Source organism: Mesoplodon densirostris, chromosome 10 (assembly GCF_025265405.1).
Source record: "Mesoplodon densirostris isolate mMesDen1 chromosome 10, mMesDen1 primary haplotype, whole genome shotgun sequence".
In the NCBI taxonomy this organism is placed as follows: Eukaryota; Metazoa; Chordata; class Mammalia; order Artiodactyla; family Ziphiidae; genus Mesoplodon; species Mesoplodon densirostris.
This window is the reverse complement of record NC_082670.1, coordinates 19,959,495-19,976,666: the sequence shown is the minus strand read 5'-3', so window position 1 is coordinate 19,976,666 and position 17,172 is coordinate 19,959,495. Positions and strand designations below refer to the sequence as shown.

The window sequence follows — 17,172 nt, the reverse complement described above, 5'->3', positions numbered from 1 at the left end:
GGTTTGTTGATGGTCCAGTATAATAAAGATAATGTCTCCCTATAGTGCAAAGGTCAGGCACGTTTACTATCCATTATAAAAGATGTGCCATTGAACTGTATACTTAAAACTAGTTAAAATGGTAAAATTTTTTGCTATGTTTATTTTATCACAATGAAAATATTTGGAGAAAAAAGATTTCGGTTCTCTAAGCATGGGGTCCTTCCCCTATAATGTAAGCCACCATGTGTATCACCCCCTTCTCACTGCCCTGTGGAAATGGGGCCTCAGGGAGTGGGTGCAAATGCTGATCCCCTGGCTACTGCTATTGCTGTGAGCAATAAAGTCCTTTGTCTCTGACCCAGTAGTCTCTTGTCTTCTGCCAGCATCCATGAAGAGATGGCAGGCTAATGTGTTAGCTTAAGTATGGAAACATTTCAGATCTTCCATAGTCTTTCATAGCCTCGACTGATCCCATCTGGCATTGTGTTTATGTGTTTAAGTGTGTGTAATGGGGGCACTGTGGACTAATTTCAGCTAAAAACATATTTGAGCTCTGTCCCAAGGTCTAGACTCTTAATTTTTTAGAGACAAATTAATGATCCTGGATCTAATACTACTTCCAAACCCATGGGAAACTGAAGAGTGTCACATTCTTTTACAGGTTTGGGGAGGCCAGAACAAATACCTTTTCTCAGGGGAGAGTTTAGGTCTCATAAGAATAAAGTACTCTTTTAAAAATTAATTTTTTTGCATGCACATTCTAAATCAATCTGGTTTCCCATAAGCAGTGAAGCAAGTGCCTGATTAACCAATATCTGTGGCTATACCTGGCACCAATGACTTATATGTCATTATGTTCCATTTATAAACTGATGCTTTTCCAAGCTAAGGAGGCAAGAAATGAGACTGTTCCATTATAGTTAAGTAAACTGCCTCTAGTAAGTGAAGATCAGGCAGGAGAAGCCACCATCTCAAAGACACAGGCAAATACATACCTATAAAATAGGCAAAGAAGCAGTTATATTTTGGATTTTGTCCCATTTGAGAGAAGAGAACAGAAGATGTCGATTGTAACTTCAGCGTGGTTTTGGATTGTTTTATAGCTTTTTCCATCCATTTGTAGTTGATTTTGAGTAGTAATAAAATGAGAATTGCAAGATGTTTTTATGCTAAGTAGTTTCATTAAATAGCATTTAAACCAGCATCCTGAACACAGGAGCAGTGAAAGGTTTCTTTTTTTTTTTAAATTGGAGGTTGTGATATATATTATTTTCTTATTTGTTGATTGATTTAAAACTTAATAGATCCTTAATAACAAAGCTACACATGTACTCTTTTTAAAAGTCAACCAGTCCAACAAAAATCATGACAAAAATAGCAACCACTTGCCCCAGCTTTCCCCACCTGGATTCTTCCTGCTTTATAGACCTAACCAATTTGAGCTACTCGCTGTTTCTCATGGAATAGAGAAATATTCTTGTGTAATATTTTTTCCTCCTCCCTATTTTAGTAACTGCCTATGTTTTTTTCATTTGCTTAGTTTTCTAAGTTTTCATTTGATGAGTTTTCTATTCTCTGTAGTCATTACCAAGCCATCTCCACACTCTGCCAGAACTGTTGATCTCCTCTTGATGTACTCAGATGTACACAGTGATAATAAATCTCAATTTCATCTTTTTCTCAAGCCTTTCGATCATCTGCCTCAGGCTGGTTAGTTGTTCTTTGGATCTACTTTTCAGAGTCATCCTGGTACTTTTCTTCACCATTATTTTGGGAATTTCTTTTGCTTCTCCCGTGGATGGATTCCCTATTTCCTGGGTTCTACATCCTCCTCTTTCTTGGATATACCTTCATTGTTTTTGTGGAGCTCACCTCTAGCAGCTGCCTCGGAAAAGCTTCATGGGAGGAACTTTTATTTTTTGAGACTCTGCATGTCTGAAAATGTCTTTTTTTTTTTTTTTCTCTATCAAACTTGACTGTAAGCATGATTAGATATAAAATTCTAGGTTAGATATAATTTCTCTCAGAATTCTGAATGTGTTGCTCAGTTGGCCTTCCCTTCCAGATTTGCAGTTGGGAAGTCTGATGTCATTCTGTTTCCTGATCCTTTGTAAATAATCCTTTTTCTCTCTCTGGAAGCTGTTAGGCTTTTTCCTTTGTTCCTGGTGTTCTGAAAATTTCCAGTTATGTGCCTTGGTGCAGGTCTTTTTACTTATTCGACTGGGTACTCAATGGGCTTTTTGTGTTTTTTTAAAGATTTATTTATTATTTATTTAATTTATTTTTGGCTACGTCAGGTCTTAGTTGCAGCACATGGGATCTTCGTTGAGGCATGTGGGATCTTTCGTTGCAGTGTGTGGGCTTCTCTCTAGTTGTGGTGTGCGGGTTTTCTCTTCTCTAGTTGTGGTGCGCAGGCTCCAGGGCACATGGGCTCTGTAGTTTGTGACATGCGGCCTCTCTAGTTGAGGCGCGAGCTCAGTAGTTGTGGCTCATGGGCTTAGTTGCCCTGCAGCATGTGGGATCTTAGTTCCCTGACGAGGAATAGAACCCACGTCCCCTGCATTGTAAGGCAGATTCTTTACCACTGGACTACCAGGGAAGTCCCTCAATGGGCTTTTTTATTCTGAAAATGTTTGTTTTTCAGTTCTGGAAAAAATTGTTGAATTATGTCTTAGATAATTTTCTTCTCTCTATTTCTTTACTTCCCTCCTGGAACTCCAAGTATTCAGATATAGGATGTCCTAGACTGATCCTCTACTTATCTCTCCTACTTTCTACCTCTATGGATTGTTTTCTATTTTCTCAACTTAAAAAAAAAAAATCAACAAGCTTCAGGGTTTATTTTCCATCTATTGATTTTTTTCTAGCCATCGTGGTTTTAATTTTTAAGAGCTCTTTCATATTCTCTGAATGTTCCTTTTTATAGCATCCTATTCTTATTTTATGTATGTGGTCTCTTCCCTTATCTCTCCAAGGATTAACCTATTATTTTAAACTTTCTTTTCCAGAACTATGTTTGTTTCTTCTGTTTCTTTTTTCTTTCTATCTTTCTATCTCCATGATCTCTGTCTCCATGTTAGAGGCTCTCCTTTGTTGTCTGGTTAGATTTTTTTTAATTGCAATATAGTTGACATGTAACATTGTATAAATTTAAGGTGTATGTCTGGTTAGATTTTAGAGGGAAGCATTAAGGAAACTCTGTGTGCACAGGCAGAGCTCATCAGGCTGGGGACGTTTCACTGTAGAGTGATTCGTTTTGCCATTTCATTGGTGTACTTCCAATTTTCAGTATCTGTGTTGTTCCTTTGGGTTGGTCTATTTCTTTTGAGTGGAGTCTTTCAACCTCTTGCCTTAATGGTGTAAGCCTGGCTGTGAGCACTTTGGGATCTGACTGTGGGAAGGTGGCTTGGGGACCTTAAGTAAAAGACTTTAAGTAGAGAGATGTATCCTCCTGGGTTTCAGTACGGTGCCCTTGTTCTCACTGTGCTTGAGTCCAGCTTCCTTATAGTTCAATACCTTTAAAGAATAAACCTCATTTATTTCTCCAAGGTCCGTAAGGGGATCTTGGGAGTCTACCTCCTTCGTTTAAAGACTCTAAGCCAATCCACCTGTTTTTAGTTATATCAATACCTATGCCCCTTCTTCCAGAGACAGATGGTGCCTCCAATCCTCAAGCCTTCTATAGGTTTTTTCAACGTGCAAAGTTTGCTTCTTGGCTTCTCCTCCCTACAGACTCAAATTTTAGCTTACTCGGTTCTGCTGTTATCAGCCCCATGTCCAATGGCTTTACAGTTTCCCAAATTCTGTGGCTGTTTCCCAAATTCCAGTCTTCTGTGTCTCTATAGCTTCATCCCTTTTAAAGTTGCCCTTACCTAAAATTTAGAGGGGAATTGGAAGGAAGCTACAAAAAACCACACACACACATTTGTTCAGTCTGCTGTGTTTAACCAGAAATCTCTTTCACACTAATTCATCACTGTGAAAATAAACTGTCTTCATAGAATCTGTGGTAGGGATGACAAACTGGCAGCCTGTGACCAAATCTCTTATGAGAGAATCTTTTTGGCTGGCCCAGAGCTTACAATATGGAATCTCTTTAGTGGGCGTGTACTCTTCAGTTTACTAAAGACCTCAGCACTCCCTATTACCTCACACCTGTCCTGAATTACACATTTATGTTATTTGCCCAGCCCCTGGGGGCATTTAAGTTTGTGATGATTGATCTACACATATAGAACACAATGCCATTTTAAAGAATCTGCAGTCTAGAGGCTATAACCAGAAACAGGAGGTTTGAAGTCCAAATATGCCCACTGACATATTTTGTCCCTTCTGGAGAATCAGCAGTCACTGACAGCTTCTCTTATGAAGGGTAAGCTCAATGGAGAGCTTGTTTGTGTTACTTGTTCATGTTCATGTGTAAAATACACAGAAAGATAAAGGAGGCTGCTTCTTTTGACCAGACCCCTAAATCTATTTCAGTGAAATGTATTTATTAAAATAAGAATTAGGAAATGTTCAGAACCAGAAAGGAGGCTGGAATAAACTCCTTGCTTTGCCATTGAAGAAACAAAGCCCCATACTGTAGTGGGGAAAGCCATTTTCCCACAAACACACAGCCTGCTGGGGGTTGGGGAGTCTACACAGGCACCCAGGGCTCCTGGCTTCCAGTTTGGTGCTCTGTGTCAACACTTCAAGGAGGGGAAGTGGGGAGATTAGGGGCTTCTAATTATCTCACAAACAGAAACAGATTCCATCTGTGTGGAGGGCTGCTCGGCCTTCACTGCCTTCCCTCAAATGAGAGGAATTGCATGCAAACAGTATTTTCACCATTCTCTACCTTCGGGTCACCTCCTCTTAGAGAATCATATTCATGGTTGGTGCTATAAGCATCACACACAGTGGGAAGAGTTAAGATGAGGATGCTCTGGCTTCTTAACTTCCCTGTGCATCATCAACAAGGCCTTCTGTGACATCACCTTTGTTGATTTGTGTTTAATTGATGGAAATGGTGTTAAACATGAAAACATAGCCTTCAGCGATGTCTGATGTAAGCAAAAGAAAATCAACATTTACTTCTAAAGTGAGAAAACTTAATGGGGAAGGTTTTTTTCTAAGATGACTAAATAGCTATATAAATATAAGTTTTCAAGGTATTATATCTTATCCTATGAGTGTTGTGGGAACTTGTGGAGTTCAGCGGGCCTGGGTGAGCCAGCTCTCAGCAGGTGGCTGGTCAAAGCTTCCCTCTCCCTGTGTCCTTAGAGGGTCACGTCTGTAAATAGAACCACGCTGTTTTTGTAGGCCATGGTACTTCAAACCACATTGAAACCATTTTTTCCCTTCTGTGAAAGTAAGCCTCTGAAAGCTGAAAACGGGAAGCGGTACTTTGCTGTCATGAAAAATTGAAACTGATTATTTCCAAACACCTCATTCAGCTTGGGTAGGAGATGATTTTAGTCTCTATGGGAACAGAAATAAAAACAAGTGTAGTAACTTCTTTACTTTCAACACCTCTGCCTGAATTCTGCCATCAAATCCACAGAAACACCTTCTATCCAAAGCCTGTAACAAGTCCTACTCCCAAATTTCAAAGGTAGCAAATGCTTCATGGAGAAATGGACATTTAAGGTAGTATTTTCATTTGTGTGTGTGTGTGGGGGGGCGTTCTGAGCTCCAGTTTCTAGGTCTAGGATATTTCAGGGAGGGAGACCTGACAGGTAAGAGTGAGGAGGACGGTTGGGTGGTTAGGTAGGCTCTGTTGCCTAGAAGGTTGTAGCGTGTGCTGTTATCTCTGATAGCGAGGGTTTTAAACAGTCAAATATACTCCTCAGGGAATTCTGATATAAATTTAAGAAAAAGCAACATTTACTTCTTCTTAAATTTATTTTTTAATATTTTATTTATTTATTTTTGGCTGCATTGGGTCTTTGTCGCTGCACGTGGGCTTTCTCTAGTTACTGCGAGCAGGGGCTACTCATTGCGGTGGTTTCTCTTGTTGTGGAGAACGGGCTCTAGGCGCGTGAGCTTCAGTGGTTGTGGCGCGTGGGCATAGTTGCTCTGCGGCATGTGGGATCTTCCCTGGCCAGGGCTCAGAGCCCATGTCCCCTGCATTGGCAGGTGGATTCTTAACCACTGCACCACCAGGAAAGTCCCAACATTTACTTCTAAAGTGGGTGGGACATCAGCTGTAGTGTCTGTTTAGATGCCTTTTCCCATTTCTAAATTTTGGTGCCGCTGTTACTGTCAAAGGTGTGATGTGAGTTTAAAGTGTAAGTCACTTGAGCAGCCTCATCTGTCTGTGAAAATACCTTCCAAGTAATTGATGTTTCTGATATTTTGTGGCTCATTTCCATATGATTTCCATATTCCATCTTCTTTCCTCTTACCACTCAGGAATCCTGAGTTAACCTTTGTAACTGCATGCATATTCTCTAGAAAACCTGAATACTTACGGTTTCCCCTGAGCAGCCCCTGCTAGGATGCAGACAGCAATAATAACTACCAGACCTTTTCTGTCTTGCCATACAAATCAACCATTTTCCCAGGATATCCCTTACAAAATAAATAGTAAGATATGCATGTAGGCAAATGCAGGCAAAAAGGCGCTTGGAATATCAATGCTGGTGTCGTGTTAAGGAGAAGATCTGGTGTCACTTTTCTAGTAACAATATCAAGAGCAATTGCTTATGATAAATAAAGTGCTTTTTAAAAGGTAAAAGTCTCACCTTTCTTATAAAAACTTCTATGTTTAAGGGTGCGTATTATCTGTAATTGTACATATATGTGTAATATGTCTGTTAGTCTAGCTGCACTCCGGATGTTCTTGATGTCAGTGAGGCTTTGAGACTGGAACCATCTAAACGATTTGTGCCATCATTATATACATCAGTTTAGTAAGCATATAGGGGAGAGTATAATGAATACCCTTTCCTGACTCCAGTGAAATGTAAGAATTGTGCTTTATACAGAATATAGTATTTCACAATTACTCACAGGAATGAGCTAGTCCTGAAAGTTCAGGATGGAGAAACAGTATCTGCCTGAAAATTGGTTCTCTTAAAATTTTAGTCACAGACTGACTAAATTCGGCATAAACAGCAGGGGAGAAGACCTTTAAGTACAGGTAAAAATATCTTCCTGGTTTATCGCCTTGGCAATGATGTGTTTCTCTTTTTTTTTTTTTTTTTTTTTGCGGTACGCGGGCCTCTCACCGCTGTGGCCTCTCCCATTGCGGAGCACAGGCTCCGGACGTGCAGGCTCAGCGGCCATGGCTTACGGACCCAGCCGCTCCGCGGCACGTGGGATACTCCCGGACCGGGGCACGAACCCGTGTGCCCTGCATCGGCAGGCGGACTCTCAATCACTGCACCACCAGGGAAACCCGATGTGTTTCTTTTTTATAAAGTGATTCCTAAGAAAGTGTGGCAGGGTGATGTAATTAGAATAAATCTTGTAGAACTGTCTTTATGGCTAAATATCATTCTGTCAACAGTCAGTACTATTTTCTCCCAGTTTTCAATAAAATTCATATTTTTTAAGTTAAAATATGACCTTCATCTAACGAGGCATAATTACAATTAGAAATTTTAATCAAAGATGTCTTTTAGGGGTGGTGGTGTATTTATGACCATACCTGTGTGACATGTGGTTTAGAGCCTCACCAAGTGTCACCTGGGGACCAGCAGCATCAGTAGCACCTGAGCTGCTGCAAATGAAGAGGCTCAGAACTGCTGACTCAGAATCTGCATTTAACAAGATGCCTGGTGATGGAGAGGCATTGGCTTCAAAGACACGAGGCTGGGAGTAACTATTTAACATTGTGTTGAGTTTGGGATGTTGCTCTGTATATTATCTTGGGGAAATAGTACAGTCCTGTGGTCAAAAAAGCATTCATATCCCTCTGTCACTATTGGTGGGCTTTTGGACAAGTTTACCTAAATCTTTATGCTTCAGTTTGTTTATCTGCAAGTGGGGATGAGAATAGTATTTTCCTCAAATGATGGTGAGGTTAGTTTAAATACGATTAGGCATATGAGGTGCATGGAACATAGGACCAGGTCCCTAGAGAGCGCCCAACAGACGTGAGCCTTGTCACCATCATCTGTCCTTTCCTGAAGGCACATACTCTGTTGGCTTTTATCTGTGGGAGGAACATTTGGGTTTAATTCAAGACAATGAATTACAATCCTGTGGGAAATGTGGTGATGGACACAAAGATGAAGAAGAGGGCTTCCCTGGTGGTGCAGTGGTTGAGAGTCCGCCTGCCGATGCAGGGGACACGGGTTTGTGCCCCGGTCCGGGAAGATCCCACATGCTGCGGAGTGGCTGGGCCTGTGAGCCATGGCCGCTGAGCCTGCACGTCCAGAGCCTGTGCTCTGCAACGGGAGAGGCCACAACAGTGAGAGGCCCGCGTACCGCAAAAAAAAAAAAAAAAAAAAGATGGAGAAGAAAGAGCCCTTGCTTCTAGAAACTTCCAGAAGGCCTCCCTAGGACCGAGGTTATTTCCCCATTATTCCACAATCATTCCAAACATCGTTTGAGGCATCTACGTACTCGATAGCAATTCACGTTCACAATTTTCCTTTTTTTTTTTTAAAGATTTTTTTTGACGTGAACCATTTTTAAAGTCTTTATTGAATTTGTTCCAATATTGCTTCTGTTTTATGTTCTGGTTTTTTGGCCAATGGGATGTGGGGTATTAGCTCCCTGACCAGGGATCAAACCCGCACCCCCTGCATTGGAAGGCAAAGCCTTAACCACTGGACTGCCAGGGAAGTGCCCCACGTTCACTATTTTCATATCAAACATAAGTAGGGGATAATGGCACACTGTGATTAGAGTTTGACAGGTGTTCTGAGGGCACAAATCAGGAGTGACAACTGCCTGAGGGGACCAGGAAGGCTTCGAGAGAAGGTGGGTCTAACGAAGGGAAGGAAGAGCCTTCCGGGTAAAGGTAGGAGGAACAGGATGAAAAACTGGCTACTGCCAACCTGTCATTACAACTGAAGACAAAGTCATGCATTACCTAAATGCATATACTAATTTATGGAGGTCATGCTTTTTTGGTATTTACTGCTGAAACATTTGTATTACTTTTAAGAGTGAATAGAGTTCAGAAAAAATAAAAGTTATTGGATGGTAAATTTGTTGTGAGAAGTGCATACCAGGGAACTCAGAAGCAAAGAATAAGCGTAAGTAACTAAAAGCAAGGGTGATTAGTTTATGAAAATCACACCTAACCATCTCATTGGACCAGAAGTTGAACATCAGCCTGCATATTAACTGTACTAACTAAAAAGGGCAAGATAATTGCTAAGTGTCTTGATATATTTTGTTTGTTTGCTTTCATGTGAATGAGATTTAGAAGGGAGACTGCTCTAAGTGGCCCACTAGAATACGATTTCATTACTGTAGTGCACATCCTGTATTATACTATTTCATCAGACAACAACCTCTCAACTCTTTCTATCCAAGGGCAAGAAAAATGGAGTGGTAACAATAATAAACATATATACACACACACATATGCGTATATATATATTTGTAGCTTTTTCAATCTATAGTGGTCTTTCATGTGCACGATCTCGTTTGGTCCTTACAGCACTTCTGTGAGGTCGTTATTATCCTCAGTTTCCAAAGGGTGAGGTGGGTTCACTAGCCTGAAGCTGCAGAGTGACCCCTGCCTTCCCAACAGACCACGGCTGCTTCGTTTCGCGCAGCTGACATCACCATCGTAGAAAACATCGGCAGGCAGAAATTTTGTCCAGGAACCCCCACCCCTGCCTGGCGAGCGTCTTCAGCTATGAACACAGTCTCTTGGAATCACATGAGAACTGGCTTCTGCAGGAAGGAGAGGCAGCGTCACCTGTGGGAGCTCTGCTTCAGTGTGAGAGGGACAGTGTGACTGGACCTGGGAAAGAGGGCTCTTCCCTTCCTGCTTCTCTTCCTCCTTCCTCACTCTCTCAAGTTGAGCTTGCGATGTCTAACTCTTTTTTTTTTTTTTTGAAAGAAGATGTTGGGGGTAGGAGTTTATTAATTAATTTATTTATTTTTGCTGTGTTGGGTCTTCGTTTCTGTGCGAGGGCTTTCTGTAGTTGTGGCAAGCGGGGGCCACTCTTCATCGCGGTGCGCGGGCCTCTCACTATCGCAGCCTCTCTTGTTGCGGAGCACAGGCTCCAGACGCGCAGGCTCAGTAGTTGTGGCTCACGGGCCCAGTTGCTCCGCGGCATGTGGGATCCTCCCAGACCAGGGCTCGAACCCGTGTCCCCTGCCTTGGCAGGCAGATTCTCAACCACTGCGCCACCAGGGAAACCCGCGATGTCTAACTCTTACCTTTCCCCTCCATGTCCCTGTCCCTTTCTCCCCATACCCTCCACCCTCTCCCTTTTGCCTCCTGTGTCCACTTTTCTCTGTCAAAATTGCAAACATCATCGGAATCTTCTAAGGTTCTTTGAGGTGCGGGCGGAACGTGGGTTCTGTGTACATGTCACCCCTGGCTTACTGCGCTAACACTGGCGTCTGGCTGGCTGTGACTGTCCCTGCTTAGCTGGGCAATCAGGCAGGGCCAGCTCAACTGGCAGAGGCTGAGAACTACTTGGGAATTTTGAAGAAATTAAATAGTTGCAAAGTTTTGTTTTGTTTTGTTTTTTGGTGGGGTGGAGTGGGAACACATTATTCAAATATAGTGTGGCTATCTTATAATGGACACCCACTCTCTTATAGAAGGAGTGCTGTTTTTTTTTTTCTTTTTTACTTCTTTGTAGACCCTTACCACGGTATAGATTTTATCTGTGTGCGTGTGTATGGGTGTAAAACTCAGTGTTCCTTCTGGGGATGATTTGATTGATGTATACACTAGAAACATCTTTAATAATTTAATGCTTGCTTCAAAGGAGATTACACCAAAAAGCGCATTGCTTTTCATTTATTCATTACAGACCTGTCATAGAAGCATTTTTTCTTTTTTTTTGTCCTGAATTGTGTTGTAGTAATAATAAATTTCGTACTACACTCAGGATATTTTAAAGGATTATAAGCCTTTTAACTAATGTTACCATCTTATTTAAATTGATCAAATTGGTATTTCAGCCCCATAATCCAGCATTTCTTAAAGTTGAGCCAACCAGATATGGCTTCGTTTGATGACTACTAAAATAGCTGTGCTGGGAAAGTCTAATAGAAATAATGGGATGAAAGCATAATAATGCTTGTTAGTAGTAGTGGTAATAACAGCGAAGAGAACAGAGCTGAATTTAGGGCTAGGTGTCTCCATCCTTAAAAAGAGATTAGGGTATATCCCAGCCCAGCTCTTTTCATTAAAGGGGAAAAAAAATGTAAATGCGTTTGGGGATTGGGAGCAAAGAAAGGGGTAGGATGAGAGACTTAAAACTAAAAACTAGAAACCAACACTCCATCATTCTGTAACTTGTAGGTATAAATCCAGATATCAGTAAAGGAAAACAGACTTTTCCCCATTTAGACAGCCGTAGTCACCTTAGCAGACTTCAGCAAGCTCTTGTAATAGATTCTCAGAGGCAAGGGACATATCTAGATTCCTGAATGGTTACACTAAAATTTGAGTTTTCTGGTATCATTATTAAAGATTTTGTATTAAAAATGCTGTATAACTTCTCTTTAAAACCAAAACCCAAAGTTGCTTTGAATAAGGCAACTTTAGGCACAGTAAGGATTACAATTTCTAGAAGTGCGATACACGATTATCCAGTTTTCAGAGGTAACTTGCACAGAAATCTTTTTGCTCTCATTGGCCGTTAGCGCTGTAGTATTTCTGGATTTTCATTATGTCCTGCTTCGAGTACTCTGCCTAACAATGTTTATAATGTTCCTTCCCTAGATCTACCAGTCTTTCATAGAAATCCAGAAATGTTTTGTTTTCAGGTCAGTAATTCTTTAAACAATAAAAGTAATGCTGCCTACTGCAGACGTCATATTTTCTGGCCATTGAAAGTATACTTGAGTGTGCTTGCAGCAGTGCTAGGTACATTAGCAACTGTTTGTGTTATTACTTTGAGAAAGAATATAGGACTTTGGGACAAGACCACCTTGGGTTCCATCTTAACCCTGTTTGTTTACCTGCGGTGTGATGCAGGCAGTGTTGAGGGATTTCTCATTTTCCTCGTTCGTATAATGGGCATCAGAAGCCTGTTTCGTAGGGTTCTTGTGAGGGTTTTAGGAAACGATGAATGTGTGAATGCTGAGAGTGACGTTCGGCACATACGGGTGACGGGTGCTTGGTGTGTTTGCTGCCTGTCCTTTGCTCTCCACCTGTGAATGCCATTCACGCAGTGCTGTAGAAACCTCAGTGCCCAGACTGTGTGGGATGTGACCCCAGGCTGCCACACCCCACCCTGAGCTACCGCTCTTTCCTCCTGCCCCATGATCACGTGATGTGCTACTGCACCAGTCTGGTTATGTTAGGACAGTGGGGTTCTAACATGGGCGCTTTGATGTCAGTTGTATTTGTCTCTGAACGCCTGGCATCTAGCCCAGCACAAACAGCGGCTCCAGGCCCATTAGCTCGAGTCACGGTGCCTGAGAGCCCTCCAGTGTCTCTTAGAGTCCCCCTGTGAGTATCCCCTAAAAAATCCCTCAGAGTCACCAGCAAGGGAACTTATTGTCTCTTGGTCCAAGACCCCTGAGCCTTTTCATGGCCTCTTCTGATAGGTTAGCGGGGAGCCACCCGCCGTGTTTCTCTGAGTTGGCTCTTTTTTTTTTTTTTCCTCTGTAAATTTTTTTAACATCTTTATTGGAGTATAATTGCTTTACAATGGTGTGTTAGTTTCTGCTTTATAACAAAGTGAATCAGCTATACATATACATATATCCCCATATCCCCTCCCTCTTGCGTCTCCCTCCCACCCTCCCTATCCCACCCCTCTAGGTGGTCACAAAGCACCGAGCTGATCTCCCTGTGCTATGTGGCTCCTTCCTACTAGCTATCTATTTTACATCTGGCTCTTTATTCTAACTCTCTCCCACCCAGAGTCCCCTCTCTGTCCCAGTGTCTTACTGAGGAAGCCTCTGGACCTCCTGGTGCTGCCGGTTCCTTCCCTGCGTCCCTCAGAAGCCCTTTCTCCTCGGTGACATAAATGTCATCTTTGGCCCCAGACATTCCCTCTGCTCTGTTTTCACAATGACAGTGCCCACCCTGTCCCTCGCCACACTCTCCTGTCATCACTTCTAGTGCGTCCGCGTCGGTGCTCTGCCGTGTTTGTTCTCTGCATTGAGAGAGGGTGGGACAAGTGTGTGGAGATGGGAACATAGTGTTTTCTCCTTTGGAAATTGAAAATTTTTCTCACCTTCATTCATTTAGGTCTTACGCATAAAACCCAGAAATCCTTACCAAGCGCAGTGGGTTTCACTTTATAAATCTCTTGCCTTTTCTTTCCACATCATCTGGCAGATCCACCCCCTCCCACCTTTAGTTTCTGTCCAGCATTTGGCCTTCCTAAGGGCCTCCCCCTGGGCAGCATGCTTAGGGATCACTAGGGCTCTACGCAGTTTGACATTAAGCAACTGAATGGAAGTTTGAAAGATGCAGAAGCACTGTACTATTATTTAATTTGTATGATGACAAAGACGATGGTTATTGGAATATTTTAAGAATTCATTTTTTTAACCTTCATTGTTTTCAAGGGCATCTTTGATATCATGTAATCAAATCTGAGACTTTATTTTGGGCAGAGTATAAGAATTCATGGTTCTGCCTCTTTCCTCTTCGAAATAATGTTGTGTTGAATTTTTTTTTTTTTTTTTTTTGCGGTATGCGGGCCTCTCACTGTTGTGGCCTCCCCCGTTGCGGAGCACAGGCTCCGGACGCGCAGGCTCCGGACGCGCAGGCTCAGTGGCCATGGCTCACGGGCCCAGCCGCTCCGCAGCATATGGGATCCTCCCAGACCGGGGCACGAACCCGTATCCCCCGCATCGGCAGGCGGACTCTCAACCACTTGCGCCACCAGGGAGGCCCTGTTGTGTTGAATTTTATCCTGAGTTTTTTTAGTCTACTCTGGTCCATTTCCTTCCTTCTTTACTTCCTAAACTGAGAGCATTATGATAACTTTTATAAGAAGACCATTAATAGTCCCATAATAAGAATTTGGGTAGTTAGAGGAGAATGGACTTCCAGAGTTAGAAGGAATGTCAGAGTTAATTGCATCTCAAACCTTTGTTTTACAGATCCCAGGGGATTAACTGACCTGTCCAGTGTCAGATGACTAGAAAGAGGCAGGAGTGGGGTCCTAACATAAAACAAATTCTGTTTCTACCCTATCCTTTAAAAAACTCATATTTTATTAAGGCCAATGAAGAAATATGGTAGGTCCAGGAAAGAATGTATTATAACAAATGGGAAGATATTTCAATTTTTTTTTTTTTTTTTTTTTTAGGATCATGATGTGCCAGGTGCTTTGCTAGGCACTGTATGTAACTTATTTAATCTCCATGGAAGTTTTATTATATTCTCATTTTACAAGTGGGGAATATGAAGTTCAAAGAAGTTAGGTAACAGCCAGCAAGTGCCTGGCCAGGACTTGAACCTGGGTCTTTCTCTCTCCAAAGTCTTGGTTCTGGAGCTTGGCCTCCTGTTCTCTTTTAAAACAGACTTACATGTATCCAAATAACAGTAAAAATGCCTAGTTTATAAAATACTTGAGCATTTATTATTTTAATAGAAAGAATATATAGTTTCTTGGCCTTGGATCTGCACGACAATCACTTTTTTTTTTTTTTTTTTTTTTTTTTGCGGTATGCGGGCCTCTCACTGCTGTGGCTTCTCCCGTTGCGGAGCACAGTCTCCGGACGCGCAGGCTCAGAGGCCATGGCTCACGGGCCTAGCCGCTCCGCGGCATGTGGGATCTTCCCGGACTTGGGCACGAACCCGCGTCCCCTGCATGCATCAGCAGGCGGACTCTCAACCACTGCGCCACCAGGGAAGGCCTCGGCAATCACCTTTTGTATTTAGAGATATACAGTCAACTCTCTTAGGTATTGTGTGGAAAGCTGTCCATGCTTATTTTTAGAAAACCAGGGTTCACATCCTGGCCATCACCATTGCCCTTTTTCATACTTAGAGATTTAAATACATACCAGACACTAGTGGTGGGGATGATAATCTCTCCACAAAGAATTTTTTTTTTACCTCCTCCTGTGGGCCACTAGACATTGGCCAAGTATCCTGCAGTTTAGTTTTCTCTTTGCCATGGGGATTAAGAACATTGATTCTGGAGTCACATGCTTCATTTTCATTCTGGCTGTTCCACTTACAAACAGTGGAATCTTGGGCTAGATACTTGGTCTCCCTAGACCTTAGTTTTCTCACCTGTAAAATGGGAATAATACCAACCTCACAGGATGATTGTGAGAATTAAATGAGAAAATATTTGTGAAGAGTGGTATATTTGTAAAGGTTAACACAGATATACTGTATATATGCATATGTAAGGAAGTTTTACTTGACAGTAATATTATAATTATTACATTATTATAATGTGCCATGGAAAATCTCTGTTATACTTCCTATTTTTATCCATTATTCCTTTTGCTCCATCAGAGGCCAGCAGAAATAGTAGATGAGGAAGGTAGAGAGAAAGAAAATAAGGAAGTGGGACAGAAGGAAGACTTCTCAGGAATGAATGGTGGAGTTGAAGAGGAAGGAGGCAGGGACGCTACGGAAGCTCCAGAGCAAGCAGAGGAGATCCTGGATCACAGGGAGGAGAAGCCAGGTCCTGCTGGTGTGAACAGAGGCACAAATGAAGAAAATGGCGAGGAACTGGACCAGGTTAATAATGAGATTCAAGAAGCAGTGGATGAGGAAATAAAGTCTCAAGGAGCTGGCAGTGGATGTGAAGAGGTATTTCTATTGCTTTTGCTCACTTGTGTGCATGCATGAAGTGTGTGTGTCTGTGTGTGTGCATGAGTGTGCATCTGTGCTCACACTTAGGGAATTATTCAAGCATTTAGGGCTTGAAAGCTATGGCACTTCCAGGATTCCATGGAGCAGAGTTTGAAAACCAGCTAATTCTAATCTTACCCCCTTAGTTTTCAGTCCAGTGGGTAAAAGACAAACTGTAATGAGATATCATTAACGTATGAGAAATCCAAGGGGCAGGGATGCTGTTCCAGAAGCTGCCTTTATGTTTTCATTTTCTGTCCTGCTCTTATCTACTTGATGGTGCTTGGTACTGTAGTCACAAAGAATTTGTGAATTCTAGTAGAAAACTAATAAAAGACATCTGGAATGGGGCTGGATTATTGATGTGACCCGAGAGGAGAACTGCTGCATTTTACTCTTCCCTTTTCCCTGGAAATGCTAAAATGAAAAGTATAGGTATGTTGTTGAAAAGAAAAGCTCAAAAGGAAATAAAGAAACAAATTGAGAAAAATAACACCTGAAGCTCAAGAGGTGAGTCTGTGCCTTTTAAGCACATGATGGATTATGGTCCCAGAAAGGCCTTCTGAACAAGTAAAGTTTGAGATTGTCATGTCCACTGGGTGATGATAGACTAAACAACATAGGGAACCCAAGGAACTATTTTTAGTTGAATATTTATAAGATTAAAGGCAATAAAGATTAAAGGCAATCCTTTGTAAATTTTATTGCCTCTGTAACTAAAGAGCTAAATATCTTTGTTTTCATCTGTTTTCCTCCAGGCTGACTTGGACCCTCAAAGACCCCCAAAGCCAGAAGTAAAAATCACCAGCTCACAAGAAAATGATAACAATGAACAAAACAAGGATAATCTGTCATAGCGTGGACGATTTTTAAAAAGAGAGTATATTGGGTATAAGAAAAATTAAGGGTTACAATACTCAAATAATAAGCATATAGTTATTGCTAAACATAATGTGACAATATGGTTGACTACTACCTACTGAAATTTAAAATTAGAGGCCAAACTAATGGGAAAGACTAGATAACTTTGAATAGCTACTAAAGCAGAGTGACTTTTTATGAGATATGTTTTAAAAAGTCATTTAGAAAAATTAAACAAGAGTAATAGAGGGGAATTTGCACTGGAAGACAATTGGCCACTTGTCTTTGTAAAGATGAAAAAGAACAAGATCATTCCTGTTCTTGGTAAGTGAGAATATTAGATGGCAGCTTATGCTAAAGCACTTATCTAAGAAGGCACAGAATTAAAAAAAAATGATAATAGGAAAGCATGTACT

General features: G+C 41.6%; 1 protein-coding gene across 1 annotated transcript in view; it reads left to right on the top strand.

Moving 5' to 3' along the window:
* DCDC2 (doublecortin domain containing 2) overlaps positions 1-16,752 on the top strand; it is a 147,768-nt gene extending 131,016 nt beyond the window's left edge. The window contains exons 9-10 of the mRNA XM_060111380.1: positions 15,554-15,853; positions 16,654-16,752. Coding sequence (XP_059967363.1) covers positions 15,554-15,853; positions 16,654-16,752 — 399 coding nt within the window. The remainder of the gene's footprint in view (positions 1-15,553; positions 15,854-16,653) is intronic.
* The last annotated feature ends 420 nt before the right edge of the window (positions 16,753-17,172 follow it).